Here is a 23,810-nt window from a genome sequence, read left to right as displayed (position 1 = left end):
CCTGAAAAAAACTTAGATTATTGTTTAACATGTGAGTTTTGTTTTAAGCCACATCATCAACAATTTTAAACCATCAGATCACATTAGTACAAAGATAACAACTATTGGATCAAGAAGCTATTTAATCCATCTAATTTAAAAAAGATAACAACTATTGGATCAAGAAGCTATTTAATCCATCTAATTTAATCATTTATTAGCCATACATTCACCTCCCTTCATAGTCACACATAATACTACTAGCTATTTTGCACATAATACCATGTTTTTCCCTTTTTTAGACCTAAAAAAATAATGCTAACTTTTTTCTGAAAACAAGTCAGATTATTATTTAATATGTGAGTTCTGTTTTATTATGCATAATTAGATAGCATATATTTATTAGGTATCGTTACCTAAACCTATTTTTAGAGCAAGCTTGAGTGAAGTAGAGAGATGCTCAAGTGCAAACTATCTAACTGTAAATATACCCATATTACGTATAAAATATATTATAACACTACACAATGACGTTTTAAAAAATAAAACATGAATTACATTGGAATAACATAGGGTATACATGAAACCACGTTATCATATATTTTGTATATACATAGAGTTGCAGTAAACCATTTAAAAGTTCAATTTTGTTTGACGATAAAACTACAAAACATGCGGCAAGGCGCGGAGTGTCAACTAGTAGTTATAAAAAAGAGAAACCTCAGATTCTTTAATTTCCGTTATCTCAGATACAACATGCGCGTTATTAATATTTTCTGGGTGTTTGGGAGACAAATGTGCTTTATTATGACGGTTTAATAAGCGTATTGGCGACGTAGAGTACTTGAAACAAGTCCGGGGAATCAGTCGATAATATCAGCTGTCCAATCGATTGCTGACTTTGAAGTATAATTTGTGTAAACTTGTCTACGTTACCTATGAGACGTTGACATATATGCAGCACTAAACTAGTGGCAGATGATTAGTAGTAAAGTAGATTTTTCGCATGATACGATTCTCCTCTGATAGTTTTTTCTTCTGTAAACCTCAAATCCAGAGCGTAGAGCATTAATATTTTCCGTTTTAAAAAATAGAGCATACTTTTTTATGTTTGTCCCAAACAGAATCATGCCGTTCAGATGAAAATGGTACCGTACAAACACTTTGGCTTCCTAAAATTTTTTTCCAAAAAACATCACATCAAATTTTTGAACACCTAAATAAAGCATTAAACATAGATAACCAAAAAACTAATTGCACAGTTATGGAAGAAATCTTGAGACGGACCTTTTAAGCCTAATTAGCCTATGATTAGCCATAAGTGCTACAGTAATCAACATGTGCTAATGACGGATTAATTATGCTCAAAAGATTCGTCTCGTGGTTTTTAGGCTAGCCGTGAAATTCGTTTTTTCATTCGTGTCCGAAAACCCCTTCCGACATCCGTTTAAATATTTGACGTGACACTTATCCCAAAAATTTTCTCAATCTAAACACCACTTTTTTGTTTGAGACAAGAAAGATATAAATAAGTGTAAGGACAATGTCTCTCATTTCTTTTTGTTAGCTTATCAACCACAGCTTTAGAGGATTGATTTTAGAGGTTTCACTGTAGTCTACTTTTGCAACATTGGCTTTAAAAACCAAACAATAAAGCATAAAAGTCCTACATATAAATTCTTTCAGATTTCTTCATTTACCTTTTTTTGGCTTACCAATGGTAGCTAAGGCTCACCTTGTTTCTTATATTGGATTTTGGATTTTTCCAGACATGTTTCCCAACCTCCTTATCATTTGACTTTTCTAAAAGCAAACTTTCAATCGTTTAAACCGTTGAATAACTTTCACCAAATGACGCAATCTAGAAAATCACAAAATCTCTTAAGAAAAGAACTAAAACGACTAGAGGGAATTGTTTTAAGGATATTCTAGCATATTAAAAATCTAACACGACAAATATGTTTAGAAACTCCCACTGAAATAACCGTAGAAGTTTACGACTATCTTTTCTTCCAGCAATATTTTTTTATCTCTCGGGCAAGAAGAGCATCTATATACTCCATCTATTTAAAATATATAATGCATTCTGTTTTGTTAGGACAATAATTCGTTCAACAGCTACTTTAGTATTTGTGATACAAAATTGACGTTACTAGATTTGTATCCAAAAGTAAAATTTTATTATTTTTGTTTTTTATCACAAAATATGTCTTATATTTTAAGTGGATGTAGCAGCTAGAAATAAAAATGGCCAGAAATAATATTATTTTTATGTTTCTTTTATGGTAATGGTCTCACGATGGTCGGAAAATTTTCATATCAACAAATTTATTTTTGACTTTAACACTATCCTGTCAGAAATTTATAAAAAAATAAATTTTATAAACATAAACACTACAATATATTATTTTATGGAAATAGAAAATTCCTATAACTTCTTCACCCCTATACATGTGAATCGGGATCTTCTGCAGCAGCAAGCTACAATGCAATGTACTATTTTTTTTTACCGTTGGATCAAAACGCAAGGCTCAGTGTGCTACGAGACTTATAAAGAAATAAACAATACCGAAAAAACACTGTAGCTACGATATTTTAACACTATTCATGACAATTTTTTTTAAACTACACAGGCAGTGCCCGTTGCAGACGATCCGGACCCTACACACTTCGTCCGAAATTTCGGAGTGGAGCGGTGGAAAGCTACCCCAATCCTGCAGGGTTCGATTTCCAAATTCCAGATCCGGGGAGGACCAAAGCGAGAAAAGGCAAAAGGAGGGGGGGTTGGAATTCCCGATCCCGCATGGGAGATTCCAAGCGCCAGACTGACAGATTGACCTTGTCCCCCATAAAAAACTTACAAAATCCCCCAAAAGAATTGAACTATTTACGTAGAGATCCCCAAAGGGGCTTAAATGTAAGATTTCCCTTCGGAGAAGTGACCCTCCGGCTATTTTGTGAAAATGCAAGCCCTTCTCTGGAAAAATGGCGTCTTCCTGTAGTAGTGGGTGGTGGGAGAAGGGAATAAAAAAAACAAGGCGAAAAAAGGAGAGAGAAGGCGACGAGCTCTCATGGTCGTGGTCGCCTAGCCAAACCCAACCCAACCCAACCCAGCCTCGCCGAGGAGAGAGAAGAGTGAGGGAGGGAGGGAGGGAGGGAGAGAGAGAGAGAGGGAGAGGGCCGCTCCATTTCGGCGACGCCAGCGTCTCCCCCATGGCCGCGCTGCCGGGCGGGGCCCACGCCGCTGCGGCGGACCCGATGCAGGTCGACCAGCCGCGCTCCGCGGCCGCCGCGGCGGCGGCGTCGGCTCCCGCTGGAGAAAAGGTGAGCGGCGAGGCTGTCTCGTGTTGCTGGCTTCCTCCTCGGCGTGGGTGGAGGTGGGGGTGGGGGAGGCAGCGGGTCGGGGCGTAGGGGGGCTTTCCAGATCTGCGGTTGCTTGCTGCTGCCGTCTTCGTTTTCGTCTCCTCCTCCTCTCGGTGTTAGGTGGTTCGGTTTTTCCGCGTTTTTGGGTTTGGTCCGTTTCGTGGATCTGCGGGCTCCCGCTTCCCTGGTTTCCGTCTCGTGCTCGGATTGCGGTGGTTGACGCGGCCTGCCGCGTTTGCTTGGCGCGGGGACGGAATGAACGCGCTGCCCTCTTCCTCCGCTCCGGCGCTGGTCTTTGCGTGTGTTTGTGCGCCATGCGACCAGCCTTGATAGTACTAGTTTGCTTCCTATTTGTGGGTTAGTTGTTCTAGTGGGGTAATTAGTTGGTTAGCGCCTTTGGTGTGAGAGTTCAATTGAGCGACTAAATTCGTGAGGCTGCGATGCTTGGTGTTGGTGCGATTAGCAAGGTTTGTGAATTGTAGGTTAATGCCAGTTTGCAGATAGTCTTGTGGTGATTAGCTTTACCAAGTGAGCACATTTGCGATGCCTGTCTCGTTAGTTCGTTGAAGTAGAGCAGGCCTGGTCTGTGGGGATTATCGCTAGCGTGTCTTGTTTTGATTTGTAGGTCTACTGCTTTAGAGCCATTAGTGATGTTCGGCCACTTCAGCTTTTCGAGGCAGTAGCTGTTGTGAACCTGTTTGTTTTAGTGATTTTTTCTTTCTTTGTTGACGTGCCTCCTCATGGATTTGTTGCTTGCTTGCTTCATGACAGCATGGTGCTTCTCTTATCGAAGGGAGCGATCCAGTCACTGGCCACATAATCTCCACAACAATCGGAGGGAAGAATGGAGAACCTAAGAGGGTACTAAATTATAACAGAAACAGCAGCGCCACAGAATGTTATTGAATTTTACACATAGGATGATCTAACTTGGATTGTTTTTTGTGCTTCGTAGACCATTAGCTACATGGCTGAACGAGTTGTCGGAACTGGATCGTTTGGAATCGTCTTTCAGGTAAATTTCTGCAGTGCAACATGCCTTCCTTTAAAGTGTATTTGCCTCTGACGTTGGTATTTCTTTGTCTATCATTCAGGCAAAATGTTTGGAGACTGGTGAGACTGTTGCCATTAAGAAGGTTTTACAGGACAAGCGTTACAAGAACAGGGAGTTGCAGATAATGCGATCAATGGATCATTGCAATGTTGTCTCTTTGAAGCATTGCTTCTTCTCAACCACAAGTAGAGATGAACTTTTTCTCAACCTGGTCATGGAGTTTGTTCCGGAGTCACTATATCGCGTATTGAAGCATTATAGCAACATGAACCAAAGGATGCCACTTATATATGTCAAATTGTATGTCTACCAGGTAAGAGGTTATGTCATTGTATTTTTGATTTGTTTACCGCTTTTTGTTAGTGGCTGTAGTTGTGTTCATGATATTGATATTGCCTCGCCGTTCTGTGTAGATATTCCGTGGTTTAGCTTACATTCACACTGTACCTGGAGTTTGCCACAGGGATGTGAAGCCTCAAAATCTTTTGGTACGTGACTATGCTAGTTACACCCTTGGCATTTTTCATCGCTTGTGGTTAATATTATCTGAGTATATGCTGATTCTTTCATTTTTGGTTTTGATAGGTGGATCCTCTTACTCACCAAGTCAAAATATGTGATTTTGGGAGCGCAAAAATGTTGGTGAGTTAATGCACTTTTTTTACTGTTAACTCCAGATAAGTATATTAGAGTGGTTCTTTGTGGTTTGCAGATGGTGTAATTTTTTTATGCTGTAATGCAACTCTGCAGTCCTCACTTTGATATGGTTTTCTACTCAACCGCTTGGCAGGTTAGAGGTGAAGCAAACATATCATATATATGTTCCCGTTATTACCGTGCTCCAGAACTGATATTTGGGGCAACCGAATACACAACATCAATTGATATATGGTCAGCTGGATGTGTCCTTGCCGAATTGCTCCTTGGCCAGGTTAGTTCCTGTTTGTGGCTTCTTTGATGGATGTATTTTGACCAGGTTAACAATATCAAACTTTGAACTAAACATCTTTTTTATCCAATTTACTAGCCACTGTTCCCTGGTGAAAGTGCGGTGGATCAACTTGTTGAGATTATAAAGGTAGCAAGTTAATCAATGCTCCATAGTACATGTGTTCTAAAGAAATTTTCTTTCTTAATGTTTTTCTATTTCCATAAAACTGAATGAGTTTGCTTTGCTGACAGGTGCTTGGTACTCCAACACGTGAGGAAATCCGCTGCATGAATCCCAACTACACAGAATTCAGATTTCCTCAGATTAAAGCTCACCCATGGCATAAGGTATTAAATTTGTTTTGTTTATTTTAGCATTCCATTTTGTTAAGTGATTACTAGTGGTCTAGTGCATATTACAACCTGCAATGCCTATGCTGCAGATTTTCCACAAGCGGATGCCTCCAGAAGCAATTGACCTTGCATCGCGTCTTCTCCAGTATTCACCAAATCTACGATGCACCGCCGTGAGTTTTCCATCTCTTTTTGTTTGAATGATTCAAGTCAACTATTGAAAGCCATCTAACTATTAATGATTGCTGCAAATTATTAATGTCATTAATTGATTCTTTCTACTTGATTGGTCATGGTTCTGCCCATCACTTTCAGTTTTTGTCTGCTAACATCTTCTATCAATAATCAATATATTTTATTTGTTCAAGCATCCATTATTTGTGTGTATAAAGCTTATGTCAATGATTGGATTTGAGTAGGATAACACCTTTATGTCATCGGTAATTCTCTCATAAGGTGTATGATTTAATCATATATTCTTGCAAAAGGGGGATTATGTTTAACCTTTTATTTTGGATGTGCCTGGATGTTTTTGAAAAAGGAACAGATAAAATAATCAATGTCTTTGTTTATCTTGCTACCAGTTTACAGATTTCTTATGTTCGCTATGTTTTTGACAATATGAAGTCCACAGTAATTTGCTTGTCATTCCTATAATGCTGCCATCATCTACCCTTGTAATTTATATGATAATTGTTTTCAAATTCATATTAGTGTAACTTATTGCAATATGCTGATTTATTACGGTTACAATTTACAGCTCGAAGCGTGTGCTCATCCATTCTTTGATGAATTGCGAGAACCCCATGCAAGGTTGCCAAATGGACGACCATTCCCCCCACTGTTCAACTTTAAACAAGAAGTAAGTAATTTTAAGGAAGGGACATTTCATGAACAAAAAATGCTCAAGTAATGATGACCTTACTGATGTACCTGCTTGTTCATTTGCAGCTAGTGAATGCTTCACCAGAGCTCATCAACAGGTTGATACCAGAGCATGCTCGGCGACATTGTGGGTTCAATTTCTTGCCTGCTGCTGGACCATAGGATGGCTGAATGGTATTTTTACTTTTCGAAGCCGATGCTTGTTTGTGCCAAAGGGCAACTTGCATGTTCTCACATTTAAGGTGTAGAATCTGACCATTACTGGGAAGCTGAACATGAGCTGGCGCAATGTGTTGTATGAGGGGGTGTGCTAGGCGCAGCCAGCCCATGTTATTTTAATGCTTCTCCTCCATTATTAGGAGGCCATGGTGGTCAGGATTAGCCAAGGACTGTGGGGATAGCTGGAGGGAATGGGATGGTGTATTGTTAAGGTATTGAAGGGATCAGATCCCAAGTACTGTACTACTTTCTCCCACGATTAATGTTGTAGTTCCCCTGTAAGTGTTTCGCATGCCCTGTTGTCAATGTAATTGTGTAAATGTTCCTAATGGAAAAATATCTTTTGTTATGATGCCCATGCACAAACCTGTTTATCCCATTACCAGTTTCCTCTACCATGGTTCAAAAATACTTCAGAGTTGAAATGTTGTGATCGTCATTGTCATTGAAGAATACACTGGAATACTGGATGAAATTGCTGATAAACGATTACTGCATTTAAGCTATGTATTTGTGAATTTTGTAAAGAAAAGGTCAAGGTCAGCACCAATCCAATAATGATAATGAGAGAATAAAAGCAACAGTTGAGGGCTAATCGGTTGTCGGCTGTCTCGTGGTCCTTCACCAATAGATGCTGGCTGTTAGTGTGGTTGAGCAGAAACACTGTTTATTCGCGTTAATTTATCATAATGCTGACACACCTGCTCTACTAATCTACCATAGCTAATTGTATTATTTTTCAGTCACTGGTTGACTATGTGAAGGCTCTACGTTGTACAGCTTATAGAAGTTTGTAAACAAAGGCATATATATACCAGCAATGTGTTTTGTTTTTGCAGCTTTGATGGTTTCTTCATTTCATACTGTCAGACTCACTGTCCCCCTGCCTGCATGATTTCAATGTTCTTTGGTCAATAATCACGATTTTGACAGCTGACAAGTTGGTGTTAGAACAAAACAGTGCTGCAGATTTCTTCGGTTTGTAAAAGATGAGCAGGTGGAGCCAGAGATTTTGTAGGCCTAGTCTGAATTTTCTCAAGGCGGCGTTGGTCGAGCTGGTCGCCGCAGTAGGAATCGGCATTCAAACGAATGGCACAAGGCCCTGCACGTCTGCAAACTGCAACCACGACGGCGTCTTTTACAGGGTAAAAGTGCAAATTTTCAAGCCCAAATGACGCACTACTGACGATGATTCTTGGTTTGGTACTGCACTGCCATCGGGAAGGATAGACCATAGTCTTGGGTGACACTAACCGGACATTAGTAGGCTTGTACTAATAATGTGTATAAGCAAGCATCCGATGCGAGGGTTACCCAAACTGCGTGCTAACCGTGCGGTTTGATTTGATGAATTTTATTTATTTATTTAAGAAAAGCTAAAATTCCAAATTTTTCCACCAGCAGTTCTTGCTTTTATTTTGCTATCTGGTGAACAAAATGTGCAGAAATAATAAAGTTTACTTTACATTTCGGGGGGCCATCAAAATTAGAAAAATAACTTTAGAAAGCAAACCATGGACTGGAATATTATTTGTACTTTAAAAAGTATACTAAAGGTTACGCCAAACCGTGCGGTTACCGTATCAAACTACGCGAATTCGAAATTTTGAATTTAAATATTTAAATTGTGAATTTTTCCATCGATAAGCCGTACTGTTTTGTGAACATAATCTAAGGCTACATTGCATCTGGTTAATGTATGTATCATAATCAAAAAAAAAATTAGCCAAGCTAATAAAACATATTGGGTATGGCATATTGAAAAAATAAATAATCTAATATTTCTCGATTAATTTACCGAGCTAGGTAAGCAGCTAGAAATCGGTTCTTCTGACGATAAATTTTGAACAATTGAAATCAACTCCTTTTAGGATTGAAAGAGTAAATATTAATCCCACTAACCAAGGTTTTACTGCCACTCCCATTACGGGAGTATCATTCTTCTCTCGCTAAACCCCTAACCGCGATATGGATGGCATATGTTTATTTCCTATGGCGATGTAGTGGCCAATATGGTACAAATCATATTGTTTTGGGCTTCGATTTGTATAGTTTACTCAACAAGAAAAATCAGTGGTAGTTTTTATCTGATTAAGAGTTGGAAGGATGGAAAAAAATACTTTTAAATAGTTTGGATGTCTAAAGCAGATAGACTTCCTTTTCTTTATAAACTTTCCATTGAAAGGATATCTATTGATGCCTCCTCGCCTATACTCAAGCCTCATAATGGATGTAATATTTTGGACAAACAACTCATTTTAAGATTGGTAAGAATACGTATAAAATTTTTTATTTATAAATTATATCTGTTTATAAATATATTGTTTGTTTTTTCTCAAAAAGCGAAAAAATGACTCCCTACGATAAGAGCACGGCATATCATCATATATTAAATGTAAAAATGTTTAAAAACATCAACCTCTAAGACCAATCTCAGTGAAAGTTTCATGTGCAATAAATAGGATACCATATAGATATTTTTTTTATATGACAACGTATTAACTAAGAGTGATATGATATAAGTTTCATGAAGATAAAATCATGTATGCACAGTTATTAGATAGCTTGTGTCTTGCATGTAACCTAGGACATAACAATATATAAAACTATACATTAAGAGAGGGAACACAATTAACCTTGTCACTCTAGCTCCCCACGTCCAATCCAAACCAATTGCATTGATAGACCCAATAACAATCTGGCATTTCTCTGCATGCTCAATTTTCCCAACAAGCAGCACTGCTCTCTAGAACCAGCTGTTTGTTTCTCCCCCAATAATCTAATTTCCTTCAATTTTTAAGAGCCCACTTGTCCATAGAGTATTGCAAAAAGAAAAAAAATTGTCTAGAAACTGTCACAAGAAAACAAAGGTTTTAGGGTTTCCAGAGAGAACAAACAATAGTGTTGTGTCAGAGCTATCTCAATCAGGAGCAAAAACAAGCAGCAAAAGAACAGGAGACTCAAGTAATTGGCAGACCGGAAGCGCCAATTCCCTAGCCGCTCTCCCTCCCCGAAATCTCGAGGGCCTATTTATAATTTTCCATTTCCACCAACCCAAAAGCAAAAAAAAAAAAAAACCACTAAAAACAACAGAAATAACGAAAAGAGCACACCGATACCGAGATATATAACCTGATACGTTTGTATATTAGACCTATGCCCTGTTCCATTTTAGAACAGTATATCGTTTAATACTATTTCTCGAAATATATAGGGAGACTACATAACATATATCATTTCATTTCAAAACAATATACGTTCGATGTATCACCATCAGCCTACCCCATTCTAACAGCATGCTCTTTCCAATCAATAATATTTATCATCTAGGATAAGATTCCATTAAACATGTAAAATTCTGATGAGTAATTTTATATTAAAATAAATTTATAAAATCTAATATGTTTATAATATTATGATAATACTTTTCGATTAGAGCATATATATATATCATTTTTTGTTTCAGTTAAACATTTAAGAAAATAATTGCTTGTTAGAATTTTAAAGTTTAGCCAAATTTTTGTGTAACCATAAATATTTTTATACCGTATTTTTAAAAGCAAAATAAATAAATAAAATAAAACGGTGAGCAGTGGGCGCCATCCCGATGCACGCAGAGGGAGGAGCCACCCCCGGAACGTAATTAGCACTCGCTTTCGTAATTAAGATGCCCAATTCCCAACGAATTTGCGTTAATTAAAACCGCCCCCAACTAATCTAATCAACGCCCCCCCCCCCCCCCCTCCCCGTCGCCTACCTCGATATACAGTGCCGGTATTATACTAGTGGAGATGGCGCCCATGGCCGCCGACTCCAAGAGCTGCCTAGCCAACTTCCACTCCACTCGACGACCTCCCACCCCCGCTCCCGCGGGGCCCTCCGCCTCGCCCTGCTCCCATGGCGAGGCCACGCGCGGCCGCTGAGGTGGTGGTGGCGGTGGTGGTCGCCGCGTGGGCGCTCGCCGCCGCCGGGGACCCGCCGCTGTCGCCCAAGGGGCTCAACTACGAAGGTGGGTTTCGGGGAGCACTATCTGGATGGGGGGATGCGGCGCGCGCGGGGTGGGTTGGGTTAGGGTTTAATCGGAGGAGGGTTTTTTCGTGGTTTGGTTTGCAGTGGCGGCGCTGATGGCGGTGAAGAGCCGGATGCGGGACGAGAAGGGGGTGATGGGAGGGTGGGACATCAACTCCGTCGACCCCTGCACGTGGTCCATGGTCGCCTGCTCCCCCGACGGATTCGTCGTCTCGCTGTGAGCCACTCAGCCTTCCTCCCTCTCTCCCTCCCTGATTCGTTCGTCGCGTTGGATTACGAGGCGGCGGCTTTTGTTATTGCTGCTGCTGCTGCTGCTCGTGGTGGTGATTGCGCTTTGGTTGGATTCCGGGGCTGCAGGCAGATGGCGAACAACGGATTGGCGGGGACGCTGTCGCCGAGCATCGGGAACCTCAGCCACCTGCAGACAATGTAAGTGCTCTGGAAACGAATTCACCTTGTCAACTTCACCTTTTTTCCCCTTGTTCCTAATGCCTCTAGTTAGCACGGATTGCCTCATAGCACCACATAGTAAGCGGGGGCTTATTCTTGTGCATTTGGAAGTAGGAGTAGGGTGACTGGTTAATTAATACCACAATGGTTAGAGAGCTGGAAGGTGGAGGATTCACCATATGGCTCTTGGCTTGTAGTTGAGCTTAGTAAAATTTAATGCAGGGTCTGTGAACACTGAACACTTGCTCTCAAGAGGCAGGACAAAACAAGCGTGTAAAATATATCACTTGACAGGTGACAAGAGCCATGCCACGACCCTTTCAGAATAAAATTTCATCTTTATTTGACAAGAATGGGGGACAGTGGCATCTTCATTTTTTTAAGAGACCTTCATGTCAGCAAATCATGCTTTTGTACAATCGAAGCCTTTCCAATGCTGGTGCTGGAACACACCTGTACTTATTTATTATATGAATGCCCTTTTCAGGACTCAAGGCCTGAATATATAAATCTACAATAAATGTGCAGCACACCATTTTCGGTCTAATCACGATTGATGTAGACTTGTATAAAGAACTGAGAAGATCATGATTCACTAATTTGTGCATTTATTTTGTTCTATAACCATCCTTCTGAACCTTGCAGCATTAGAATTCATTACCAAAGTTTGTCTATGGACAATTGTGAAAACATAATTCTATATAATTGGTGGAGATGGGTAAAATAATACTCTGGTCAAATTAGCAGCAGCAATTATTGTTTTTAGTATTTAAATAGTCTGGAAGGTAATTGTCACCTTAACTGAGTGCCTCAATAGAATGTATGCTGGTATTGTAATCTGTAGAGTTCATTTTTATTTCTCTAGATTAACTCTACACTTAGACTGATTGATTGTGCTGCATATGCAAGATCAAAGGTTTTATTAGCATGTGGCCATTATATAGTATTCATTTTTTAATGAGATAAAAATGTGTACGAATATGGTTTGGCTAATATTTGATTGTTTCCATCCCCTGTTTGTAAGGACATAGTATATTACATCTTGCAACATCATACTTAAGTTGATCGTGTATTCATACTGATTCCTGTAGATTTTGTTTACCTGACCTCCATCTATCTTCATAAAATAAAAAAAGAGTAAATTTCACTAAAAATCCTGATTGCTCTTTTTTGGGGTATTTTTTCAGGTTACTACAGAATAACAGGGTATCGGGTAATATTCCCCCAGAGGTAGGGAAGCTGACCAATCTGAAAGCTCTTGATCTTTCTGGTAACCAGTTTGTTGGTGAAATCCCAAGTTCTCTAGGCCAGCTGACTGAACTAAATTATCTGTGAGTTGGGGCCAAACTATTGTTTCATGCTTTGTATCATATATTGTATAATGAGTTAATGACTAATTGTTTGTTAATCCTTCAGGCGCCTTGATAAGAACAACCTGTCTGGACAGATTCCTGAAGATGTTGCAAAGCTTCCAGGTCTCACATTCCTGTATGTCTTTTTACCACTGTTTTCTATTTTACAATAAATGACGTGTATAAATGTAAATGTTGATTTTTACTGACATTGGAAAAATGTTTCAGTGACTTATCATCGAACAATTTGAGCGGCCCAGTTCCAAAAATCTATGCACATGACTATAGGTAAGCTCCACTTATTTTCCTCATTTGCTTATCCATGTTTGGGTACCTTCACAATTTCTTTCTGTTTCCTATGCTGAACTAAGCATATGACTTGCCTCTGCTTTCCAGTCTTGCGGGAAACAGGTTCCTTTGCAATTCATCAATTCTCCATGGTTGCAAAGATCTCACTGTATTAACTAATGGTAATTGTTTGCTGATGTCATCTACTTGCATCTATATCTATTTGTTAGACCTAACTTGCCTTCTGTTGCAGAATCAACAGTTTCTAGTCCGTCGAGAAAAACAAACAGACGACATCAACTAGCTCTGGCAATTTCCTTAAGCATCATCTGTGCCACAATATTTGTTCTGTTCGTCATCTGTTGGCTAAATTATTGCAGATGGCGCTTGCCTTTTGCTTCTGCTGGTAATTTTCAATGGTCTTAGCATCTGTTACTACAGAGTGCAGAATATATTGCCATCTGATAAACATTCTGTTTTTTTGTTGGTTGCTTCTAGACCAAGATCTTGAAATTGAATTGGGCCATCTAAAGCACTTCTCATTTCACGAACTTCAAAGTGCAACAGACAATTTTAACTCGAAGAACATATTAGGCCAAGGTGGCTTTGGTGTTGTTTATAAAGGCTGTCTGAGAAATGGAACTTTGGTGGCTGTAAAGAGACTAAAAGATCCTGATGCTACTGGTGAAGTTCAATTCCAGACAGAAGTTGAGTTGATTGGTCTCGCTGTGCATAGGAATCTTTTGCGCTTATATGGATTCTGCATGACCTCAAAAGAAAGGTTGCTTGTATATCCATATATGCCAAATGGTAGTGTTGCCGACCGATTGAGAGGTAACTTCAATTGCCCCGAAACATTTTTTATATTTGTGATGCTTTAATATAGCAGGGCCAGTTTGCTGTTGCAGTTCTGTGTTGGATCATGCTTCAAAGTTTAGTTAAAAGAATACTTTCTTATTCTAGCAAGGCTGTGTTCGTTTTTGGGTGTTGGGACTTGGGAACCTTTCCCCTCTGGCACACGAAACAGAGTGCATGATTGATTAAGTATTAACTAAAAAAACACTTGAAAAATGGATCAATTTTTTTAAGCAACTTTCCTTTAGATTTTTTTGTACAAAATGCACCTTTTAGCAGTTTGGTAATCGTGTGTGCGGAAAATGAGAGATTAGAGGTTGGGAACAGCCCAAGACTTTTGTTGAACCAAAAAGAAATCAACTAATTATTTTATCCAAAAGTGCAGGTCATCTTCTTAAACTGATAATTACATTAAACTATGGTAGCTTCCTTACAATAATGTGTATTATGATTCTGTGTTTGTTGTTCCTGCATCTTCCTTGTATTATTCCTCCTTTTTCATGTTCCTTTCTTACTAACTTGATGTTAATGTGTAGATTACCATCATGGAAAACCGTCTCTTGATTGGTGCAAACGTATGCGGATTGCTGTTGGGGCTGCCAGGGGACTGTTGTATCTTCATGAACAATGCAATCCTAAAATCATTCATAGGGATGTTAAAGCAGCTAACATTTTGCTTGATGAAGGTTTTGAGGCGATTGTTGGGGATTTTGGATTGGCGAAACTTCTTGACCGACAAGAATCACATGTTACTACTGCAGTTCGGGGCACTATTGGACATATTGCTCCGGAGTATTTATCAACAGGACAGTCTTCAGAAAAGACCGATGTTTATGGATTTGGTATTCTACTGTTGGAACTGATTACTGGGCCTAAAACCTTGAGCAATGGGCATGGCCAATCTCAGAAAGGGATGATTCTAGATTGGGTAACATCTTTTGGCTTAATCTTTATCTAATTCTCGACCAACTGTAATTGTCCTTTGATGCCAACATCCTTGTGTACTCTTACTCACCCAAGCATAATCCTCTGCAGGTTAGAGAAGTCAAGGAAGAAAAGAAACTGGACAAACTGGTTGACAGGGATCTGAAGGATTCGTTTGATTTCACTGAGTTGGAGTGTTCTGTTGACGTAATTCTGCAATGCACTCAGACTAATCCCATTTTGCGTCCCAAGATGTCGGAAGTCCTTAATGCCCTTGAAGCGAATGTCACCCTGCCAGAGAGCGGCGTAGAGTTGAACAGAGAAGCGCCGCCCAATGGGGGCTCTTGTAGTTTCTCTGTAAGGCATGAGGATCCTCATGATTCATCATCCTTCATAATAGAGCCAATTGAGCTATCTGGTCCCAGATGATCGCAATTGTACATCAGGGGAGACAGAAAACACAAATGAAACGGTGACAATTGTACAAAACGTGTATAGTCTGGAATCTGGATGTAGTTTACACTTGAAATTGCATGTAGCTTGCTAGGGTTGCAAACCTGCTATGCCTTGCTGACCATTTTGAACTAACAACTAGAAAGATCATTCTGGTCGTGTTGTCTGATGCATCGTACAGTGCAAATAAGTATGCCTTCCATCCTGCAATATTTTCCCATGAGTGTCTCTATTAGTGAAAAGTGAATCTCAAAACTAAAAATAGATAAGGTACACATGTGGGGTAAAATTTATATATTGACCGAGGTAAAGGGATGATAAAAGATAGGGGGCTTGTCTGGTATATTTGCAAACAAAAGAAAATGATTTGTGCATAATATTGTTTTATATATGTATTCTCAGTGATCTAAAAGTAAATGTTGAAAAATAAATTTTATTAAAAAAACCTTAAAACAACTTAAATTTTAAGGATGAAAATTTAAATTTTAACTTAAAAGCATAAGCAAAAGCTAAAAAATGGGGGTGGGGCTGTGGGGGGTGATACGAGCAAATACAGCAGCGGCACAGCATCCTGTTTCTAGTACAGATTGCCACTCATATATTAAATTTATAATACAAGATGAAAAAAATATTGTAGAATTGAGAATTGTAAATTGACTAGCAATACTTCAAGTCACTTTAAATAAAGATAAGATGCCAATCCGTATATTATATTTAAAGTTATGCTTCCTGTAGTTATAATCCCACATATAGTACTAAAATGTATTATTTCTATTTTAAGTGTCAGGATTTATTTAAAACTGCAACCGATAATTCGTACTATTGTAGATTCTAAGAAGTCGATGCAGCCTCATCTTTTGGCATATAATAAGCATAAGCGAAAACGGTTTATTGATGATGGCATATGATAAGCATAAGCGAAAACAGTTTATTGATGATTAAAAAATACGGTTTATTGATGATTAAAAAATAATTTATGAGTGAAACTTTTATGCACGTGTTATTAGTGATCTAAAAGCAAAAAAAATGAAAAATAAACCATGATGAATAAAACCTCAAAATAACTCTAAATTTAAATTTAAAAATTCAAATTTTGGCTTTAAGTATAAGCATAAGCGACAACATGAGGCTAATACATGGCTCAAATAGTAAACTTTCTAAAAATAGAAATTTAAAGTACATGTTTTTTGTAGAACGTTTTAAATAAATGATCCTTTTGTAAAATATTTTTAAAAACACACTGCTAAATAAGTTCCTGAACAACTATTGAAGCAGGTGAAATAAAATTAAATCTGTTTGAAATATATGTGTTAGAAACGGAGGATAAATGAAATATAAAAGAAGGATAAGGGGCTCATGGTGCAATAGACATAGGAGTAATGGGGTGGCTCAAGTAGCAAAAAGAGAGGGTAGTTATAGTTAAATGCATAGAGGGCAGAGAAGACAATATAAAATTTAAAAGAGAATTCCCTATATGCCACTGAAATTATACCCAGTTCCTTCTATGTCATGTAAAAAAATCAAACTTCCCTCTGTGACATTCACTTAATTTGTTTTTCTTATGTGTCATTGTCGTTAAATCTCCGTTAACTTATTTTGCTTACTTTCCTTCTATGCCACTACATGTCAAATGACTCGAAACATAGCATTGAAAATTGATATTTTCGAATAAAATTTGAAATTAAGACAACATAATTGAAAATTGATATTTTTGAATAAAATTTAAAAATTGATATTTTCAGATAAATTTGAAATGACCCGTAACATAGAATTGAAAATTTGAAAATATCAATTTCTCTACTTTGAAGAGTACTAAAGAGCAATATTTGACCTCAGTCTCTAACTATCACAGCCTAGGTATCTTTTTTAAACCTTTTGAAAAATTTCAAAAACTAAAATGGTTTTAAATCTCTGAAAAAATTAAACGAGTAAACAAAGTGACAGAAAATCTCTAAAAAATGCTAAGTAGGGTAATTGATATTTTTTCATATTTTCAATTCTATGTTGCGGGTCATTTCAAATTTATCTGAAAATATCAATTTTTAAATTTTATTCGAAAATATCAATTTTCAATTCTGATGTCTTAATTTCAAATTTTATTCGAAAAATACCAATTTTCAATTCTATGTTTCGGGTCATTTGGCATGTAATGGCATAGAAGGAACGTAAGCAAAATAAGTTAACGGGGTTGGATGGAAAACTTAACCGCAGTGACACGGAAGAAAGAAAAAATTAAGTGAATGACACGGAGGGAAGTTTGATTTTTTGCATGGCATAAAAAGAACAGGGTATAGTTTTAGTGGCATAAAGGGAATTCTCTCAAAATCTAACTAAAGGTAGTGCATTTGCTGTTTTTTAATTAAAAAATAGCCATATATTTTAGATTAAACTTTTATTTATAATATTACTATAAAAAGACATAGACGATAACCATGGCAATGATTGGTAACTTATTTATTGCTATGATATACTTTTAATTACATACAAGATAAATATATTAATGTTCTTGTTACATTTCTTGGAAAGTATTTGATACAAATACTTATTTATAATGTTAATTGCTATTACAAGTTTAATATACTTGTTACGAATAACATGCAAACATAGATATAGATATGATGATTATACTCACGTAAAGTGGTAACGTATTATACTAGTACAGTACTGCCTCTCTTTTTTTTCTTATAGTAAGAATTTCTAGTTTTATGTCGATTTATATCTTTATCCTTTTGCTTCTGTATATGTTTATAAGTCAAAATTCAAATTTTTAACTTTAAACTTAAAGTTGATTTTGTATTTTTTTATTATAGTTTATTTTTCAACATTTGCTTTATATCGCTAAAAACACGTATACAACATTTATATTTATAAATTATTTTTCGTTTGACAATCACTCTCTTATCCATTAATAAATGTATATAATTTGTGTATGTGTATATATATATAGTATATAATGAATCTAATTATCTATAGTATTTAAAAGAAAGCAACGGTGGTGATAGTAAATCTGTCATCCCATCACCTGTCTTGTTTTTTTTACAACTACTATATATCCTTCAGTGTTAAAAAATAGTTTTTTTATATGTTATTAATATCCTATTTCATCTCTAAAATACAAGTTTACCCCTCTGAAAGAATTTATAAAACATTTGATGTATCTGCACATGAGTACATGCTAGTATTATGAAATGGTGCTTGCTAGTATTATGAAATGGTGCAAGTATGGTGTATTCTTTGTTGAGATGGCTTTATTTCCGTAAGTCTACATGCTCGGATTACATTCTTCTCATGATCTCATCGCTCGTTTGCACAGTAGAACATTTTTGCTACGCTGTCTCATCTAAAATCGCATTGTCAAGCCAGTTTACAGGGGGACACAGGTCATGTTCAAATGATCAAATTGTATTTATTTTGTTTAGCCTCTTTCATATGTTTCTGAGGTGATCTGATACAGACATCTGCCGCTAGAACACGATCAGCATCTAGGTCCCAAAATTGTATATGTTTCTAGTTCTCTTCTCCATACAGGTAAAATCCAAAGTAGGAGAAACTCCAGCATGTTGACTAGATTATTTCTCTCTAGTACAAACATCTTTGTAGGTCAATAGACAAAAAAAGCCGCTTGCAAGCCTCATTTCATTGGCTGAAGAGGGTAGAGAAGTAACTTCATTTCGTTTTGAGGTTGGCTGAAGAGGGCAGAGAAGTAACTTCATTTCGTTTTGGTAACCTCATGAATAGCATTAGCCAAATACGCCACATTTCCTGTAGTTACACCAGCCATGCTGAAAGAAATGAAAATCAAAGTTAGACTTTCATGTAAGCCAAATAATCAAGCATGGAAAACTAAAAGTAATGTAATGGTACCTTATTCTGCCGTTACGGGTCATGTAAATATGGTATTCATTGGTCAAGCGATCCACCTGCTCAGGTGTCATCCCACTGTAGCAGAACATTCCTATCTGCAAATATGTTTAAGTTTTAAAATTCACTATATAATTCACAACAAAATGTGGTTGCATGTGGAATATCAATCTCCAAGAAACTTAGTGAACATAAGATGCAATGGTATAGAGCTGCATACATAGCGAGAATGGAACCATGTATGGGCAGAAGGATATCAAAGTTGGACAACATTCTTGCCCAGCTAAAGATAGCAATCATACAAAATGGATATATCTGTACTGGTAACTTAAAAGGAGAATGACTAAAGTTTGTGGTTCTCACTAGTTTTTGACTGACATACTGAGTCTTACCAAATCAACTATACCCAGACACAACTAGTTACTGTACAATAATCCCTTTCTAATTAACTAATTGTTGAACCCCAAAACGGCCACTTTGACCAGGCCTAGTTAGCAACTATGCTGGAAGTTAAGAAACAGACCAAGCAGAAAGGACATAAGTCCACATGAATTATATTACTCAATGAACGAAACTCCAACAAGGTTATGGTACAAGTACAACCTGACTATCTATGTTGGGCCTTGGAGATGCTGGCAACACAACTACTTTGAACTAGTACAATTTGCATGCCAGTAAATTCATAATAATGCTAATGGCATTCTCATGATTTGTTTACCTGATTGGTGATGTGATCCCATGACAAAGGTGAACCTAGGCCTTCGAGATTTTCCCGAAGTGCCTTCCGCATTCCAATGATTCGATCAGCCATACCCTGAGACAACCCAATGTCAATGTTTAACTCTTTTCCATGCTTAACATAGATTTATCTATTTAGGAACTTAGGTAATTAAGACTTAAGATACAGGATCTACATTTTACCTTGACCTCTTTCAACCATAAACTCTTTAGTTCTGGGTCATTAAGGATTATAGAGACAACCAGTGAACCATGAACAGGTGGATTGCTGTACATTGGCCTTGCAATCTGTTGTAGTTGGCTCTTAACAGAAACTGCTTGCATCTCATCCTCACATAGAATACTGCAACACCAACACAAAATCACTATTATGATCGTTAGAATATGATAATTGTTTAAAGAAAAGATGACAAATTGGATCAGTCAATTCTACTCGATGTTATATTCTCTTTCCCTTAATGGAACAGGAGTGCCCTCTGAAGTGAAAATATTTTAGTTTTTCACTAGATATGGCTTATAGTTTTAATTCTTTGTTTTTTGATAAATCAAATAACTAATGCTCTAAGCCACATTTCATTTTCAAGGACCATGCCAGGAATTAGCCATGCAATAGAGACAGTAGCGTACCTCAGGCACCCTGCTCTTTGTCCATACAGTCCCATGTTCTTTGCATATGATTGAGCACATCCAATTTGATGCCCATCTTCAAGGAAGATTCGGATTGCCTTGGCATCTCTCTCTGGATCACCGCTGGCAAATCCTTGGTATGCCATATCAAAGAATGGGAAATGATTCTTTACCTGTCAAAACACATAAGTGAAGTGTGATATCTGTCTTTGGTGGGAAAACCAATAAAGATTTACTAAAGCCAGTCCTATTCACTTCCTCTACCTTGAATTGGTAGGATATCTCTCTCCATTGTTCCTCTGTAGGATCAACTCCAGTAGGATTATGAGCACATGCATGAAGCAAAAAGAACGAACCATTTGGAGCATTCTGCAGATGAGAGGAATAAAAATAATTAAAAGGAACTATAGTTAAATCATCAACAGATCGAAAGCATCTAAAAGAAAACGTTGAGTTTCTCTGGGTTAAAAATCTAATGGAATGGTTATGTCAGGAAAAGTAAATGTACCTAAAACTTAACGTTTATCAATGAGAAATGCAAGCTTAAGTCGGTATTGACTCTATAAGATATCTAACTTAAAACAAAATCCATGTTCTTGCTAAAGATACTATACAATAATTCAATAAAAGTAAGATATCATTCTAACAATACTGGAGACATGAATCACCTTAATATCATCCATCAATCCTGCAAAATCAAGACCTCTTGACTCTGGATGGTAATAGGTGAATGTCCTTTGGGGCACCTGAGCATCCCTCCAAATGTTATGATGACTGGAGAAGTTTCAAACATTAATATGAGCAGACTTACTGATGATTTTAATAATATTGAAGAATGAAGAATCATGGATCCCTACCATATCATCTATAGACAAAACAAGCTTATCTTTTCCTCAAACACATTAAGCTACATTATGTTGTAACATACACAATCTCCTTTTCTCTTCCTATCTCTTCCTTAAGATAATTATCTTAGAAATAGAGAAAATAACAATTCATGTCTGAGCAAGATCCCAACTCACTTGGACCATGTAGGTGTAGGTATGTAGATCTGTGAGTCTGGCAAGAAACGCCTCTGGAAATCAGCAAAGAGCCGGCATGCACCTGTGCCTGAAAGAGCCTGCACCGCTGCAATCCTCTTATCTCTAATGAACTCAGAATCCTCACCGTATGCCAGCTTTAGCGACTCTTCAATCATCTTTATACTTCCTCCCATTGGAAGGTACTCCCTGTATTTCAAATTTAGTGGAAATTATAACTCAAAGCAGCCTCCAATTGTCCAGCCGTGAAAAAGGTGCAGTATCAACTGCAAGATAATGTGCCTTAGTTGATCATTTTGCTCCCCAAAGAAAAGGGCTGGAGTTGTCTAATGCAATGACATTAACTTCTACACCACGAAACTGCATTAAGAGGCATCTGGAAACCATTTTAACAAAGAATGCCTAGATGAGGTATAAATTGTTACAGGATGAAACCACAAGCTGTTCTGCAAGAAGTATCTACATTTGCGGTTGACGAAGGAAGAGGAAGCTATACACATGAGGCAGATCACATTGGAAATACAAGTGATAGATCACTAAAAGCATTCTGCGACTGACTTGCGGTGTCATCATGCTTATATTTCAGAATCGAACTAAAAATGAATCAATTATTCTGCAGCCAAATACCTCCTCGCAAAGCAGGTATCTCAGATTCACACATGCACAAGGTGATGGAAGCTGACTAGTAGTAGTAGTAGAGACAGAGAGGGGATCTCACATGTTGAGGTTGCCGGCGATCCGGCGCTCGGCCTCGCGGACGCAGTCGAGCACGACGGGCTTGCCGTTGTCGTCGCGGTAGGCGCCCTGCAGTTCCGCCCCAAAACCAAGCAACCACCCCGCCGGCCGCGCCCCCACCCACCATTTTTTTGTCAGAACCAGGAGAGATCGAGTGGAACCCCCAGAGAGAGGAGAGAGGCAAGGCGAGCGAACGGGGAGGAGCACGTACGACGCCGACGTTGACTTTGTCGGGGGAGGGGTCGGCGAGGAAGGCCTCGGTGACGCCGAGGATGGGGTCCTTGGGCGCCGGCTCGACGTGGCCGAAGAGCGACGCCATCGCCCTCGCCCCGGCCCCCGCGTGCGTGGCCGCCAGGTGGGCCCGCCCACGGATCGCCGCCGAGCGGGAGGACCAGCACATCGCCATGGCGGCGGCGAGGAGGAGGAGGGAGGAGGAAAAGGTGGCTCGCTTTGCTTTGATGATTCCTCCTCCTCAACCTTCCACTTTCATCGGTCACTGCGGATGCGGCTCGGCGCGGCCACTGTTTTGTTTTTACTCACTGGTCCCCGGTGCTTCATCTACTCACTTTTTTTTTCTAACTTATTTTACGACCGAAAAAAATATAAAGAATTGATTTCGGTCTATGCTTAAAAGAACTGCAGCCATTTATTAATTGTAAAATCATAGCTGGTTAAAATTAGCAACAATTTGAATACCAGCCTAAATTCAGACGAAACAATCTTTTTAGAGTTGGTATAAAATCGAATAACCGTTCTTTTTGTAATACCTCTCGATTGGACGTAGTTGTTGTCTTTATCAAGCTAAGGAGCGGAAAAAATCAACATCCGAACAATTCATCGAATCGTGCTCGCATGCCGCTTGCAAATAACGTAAAACAAAACTAGAAGAGAGCATCAGAGGCTAAGTAAGTTCTAGACCGATTTTTGAGATGATCTTGTCACCGCAATAGCGATCGAAGCCGATCAGCAAGGACTTTGCACTAATGGTGAACCTCCGATAAGACACCCCTAAAAAGTCATGATATCTAGGATGACATTATCATTGTTCCATATAGGACCTAGATTTTCACCTAGAAAATCCACCCCGAGGCATTAAAACATTGCTAGAGTCTTGGGACGGTGCTTGTCTATAATATGGAAACCAAGGTTTCCTCATCGATGGCTCGCTATGTCCCAAGACTTCCTTAACACTTTCCGACGGCTAGCTCATCGATGATATGGAAACCAAGGGAGTCTTCGGACGACGCCCTACTTGCTCATCACTTTTCGATGGCTAGCTCATGTGGCAACGAGGTGGAGGATGAGGAGTGTGGAGTACATAGGGCATGGATACCTGTTAATGCCAGATTTTGGCAAATAGCCATTATGGATTAATGCATGATTAGAGACCAAATCGAATAAGAAAAGGGTAATAGGCTGAAAGAATAAACTGAAGGCAATACGTATTTAGCCGATAGAGTCTGAATCGGACAAGGAGTGGAGTCTGATTGGCCCAGATAGTTAGAGATAGGTTTGGAACTAATCAAAGTCCATATAACTTAGGTTTATCTGTAACATAAGTTTGTTTAGGATTTTAATTCTAATTAGGGTCCGTGTGTAATAGGTTAGTTGTTAATACAGATTCATATCGGTTAGGTTAGTTGAATTTTGAGATATAAATAAGGTATCTCGTAG

General features: G+C 38.4%; 3 protein-coding genes across 4 annotated transcripts; 2 read left to right on the top strand and 1 right to left on the bottom strand.

Annotated features, from left to right (window-relative positions):
• The first annotated feature begins 3,015 nt into the window (after window positions 1–3,015).
• LOC102706072 (shaggy-related protein kinase GSK4) lies at window positions 3,016–7,131 on the top strand. 2 transcript variants are annotated; one of them, XM_040520584.1, is made up of 12 exons: window positions 3,016–3,303; window positions 4,114–4,203; window positions 4,298–4,357; window positions 4,437–4,709; window positions 4,810–4,884; window positions 4,982–5,038; window positions 5,187–5,327; window positions 5,424–5,474; window positions 5,579–5,674; window positions 5,770–5,853; window positions 6,441–6,542; window positions 6,632–7,131. In XM_040520584.1, the coding sequence occupies exons 1-12, from the start codon at window positions 3,193–3,195 to the stop codon at window positions 6,725–6,727; spliced, it is 1,236 nt and encodes a 411-aa protein (XP_040376518.1). In that variant the 5' UTR covers window positions 3,016–3,192; the 3' UTR covers window positions 6,728–7,131. The 2 variants fall into 2 exon arrangements, with proteins under 2 accessions (XP_040376518.1, XP_006647108.1); XM_006647045.3 differs by lacking the exon at window positions 3,016–3,303 and adding an exon at window positions 3,578–3,809.
• A 3,461-nt stretch (window positions 7,132–10,592) lies between these two features.
• Window positions 10,593–15,285, top strand: LOC102716296 (probable LRR receptor-like serine/threonine-protein kinase At5g45780). Its single transcript, XM_040521461.1, has 11 exons — window positions 10,593–10,793; window positions 10,898–11,030; window positions 11,171–11,242; window positions 12,451–12,594; window positions 12,680–12,751; window positions 12,844–12,903; window positions 13,012–13,085; window positions 13,157–13,309; window positions 13,402–13,737; window positions 14,295–14,686; window positions 14,794–15,285. Exons 1-11 carry the CDS (start codon window positions 10,682–10,684, stop codon window positions 15,109–15,111), a joined length of 1,866 nt encoding a protein of 621 aa, XP_040377395.1. The 5' UTR covers window positions 10,593–10,681; the 3' UTR covers window positions 15,112–15,285.
• Window positions 15,286–18,519: 3,234 nt separating this feature from the next.
• On the bottom strand, window positions 18,520–22,645 carry LOC102716016 (aspartate aminotransferase, mitochondrial-like). Its single transcript, XM_006648426.3, has 10 exons — window positions 22,348–22,645; window positions 22,120–22,205; window positions 21,384–21,590; window positions 21,030–21,135; window positions 20,626–20,730; window positions 20,362–20,534; window positions 19,918–20,077; window positions 19,715–19,810; window positions 19,000–19,094; window positions 18,520–18,917 (listed from the first exon to the last, which is right to left on the bottom strand). Exons 1-10 carry the CDS (start codon window positions 22,540–22,542, stop codon window positions 18,845–18,847), a joined length of 1,296 nt encoding a protein of 431 aa, XP_006648489.2. The 5' UTR covers window positions 22,543–22,645; the 3' UTR covers window positions 18,520–18,844.
• Window positions 22,646–23,810: the final 1,165 nt, after the last annotated feature.

Source organism: Oryza brachyantha, chromosome 2, assembly GCF_000231095.2.
Source record: "Oryza brachyantha chromosome 2, ObraRS2, whole genome shotgun sequence".
NCBI classification, from domain to species: Eukaryota; Viridiplantae; Streptophyta; class Magnoliopsida; order Poales; family Poaceae; genus Oryza; species Oryza brachyantha.
This window is presented reverse-complemented; position numbering and strand designations above follow the sequence as displayed.

Bases quoted from the DNA above. Each gene is read 5' to 3' on its own strand.
- LOC102716016 (XM_006648426.3), bottom strand. From the start codon at position 22,542: ATGGCGATGTGCTGGTCCTCCCGCTCGGCGGCGATCCGTGGGCGGGCC. The intron at 21,591-22,119 runs GTGAGATCCCCT...TTTGAAATACAG, and splicing joins ATCGCCGGCAACCTCAACAT to GGAGTACCTTCCAATGGGAG. The intron at 19,811-19,917 runs GTAAAATGTAGA...GGGTTGTCTCAG, and splicing joins TATGGTTGAAAGAGGTCAAG to GGTATGGCTGATCGAATCAT.
- LOC102716296 (XM_040521461.1), top strand. From the start codon at position 10,682: ATGGCGAGGCCACGCGCGGCCGCTGAGGTGGTGGTGGCGGTGGTGGTC. The intron at 10,794-10,897 runs GTGGGTTTCGGG...TTTGGTTTGCAG, and splicing joins CAAGGGGCTCAACTACGAAG to TGGCGGCGCTGATGGCGGTG. The intron at 12,904-13,011 runs GTAAGCTCCACT...TCTGCTTTCCAG, and splicing joins ATCTATGCACATGACTATAG to TCTTGCGGGAAACAGGTTCC.
- LOC102706072 (XM_040520584.1), top strand. From the start codon at position 3,193: ATGGCCGCGCTGCCGGGCGGGGCCCACGCCGCTGCGGCGGACCCGATG. The intron at 4,885-4,981 runs GTACGTGACTAT...TGGTTTTGATAG, and splicing joins TGAAGCCTCAAAATCTTTTG to GTGGATCCTCTTACTCACCA. The intron at 5,854-6,440 runs GTGAGTTTTCCA...TACAATTTACAG, and splicing joins CAAATCTACGATGCACCGCC to CTCGAAGCGTGTGCTCATCC.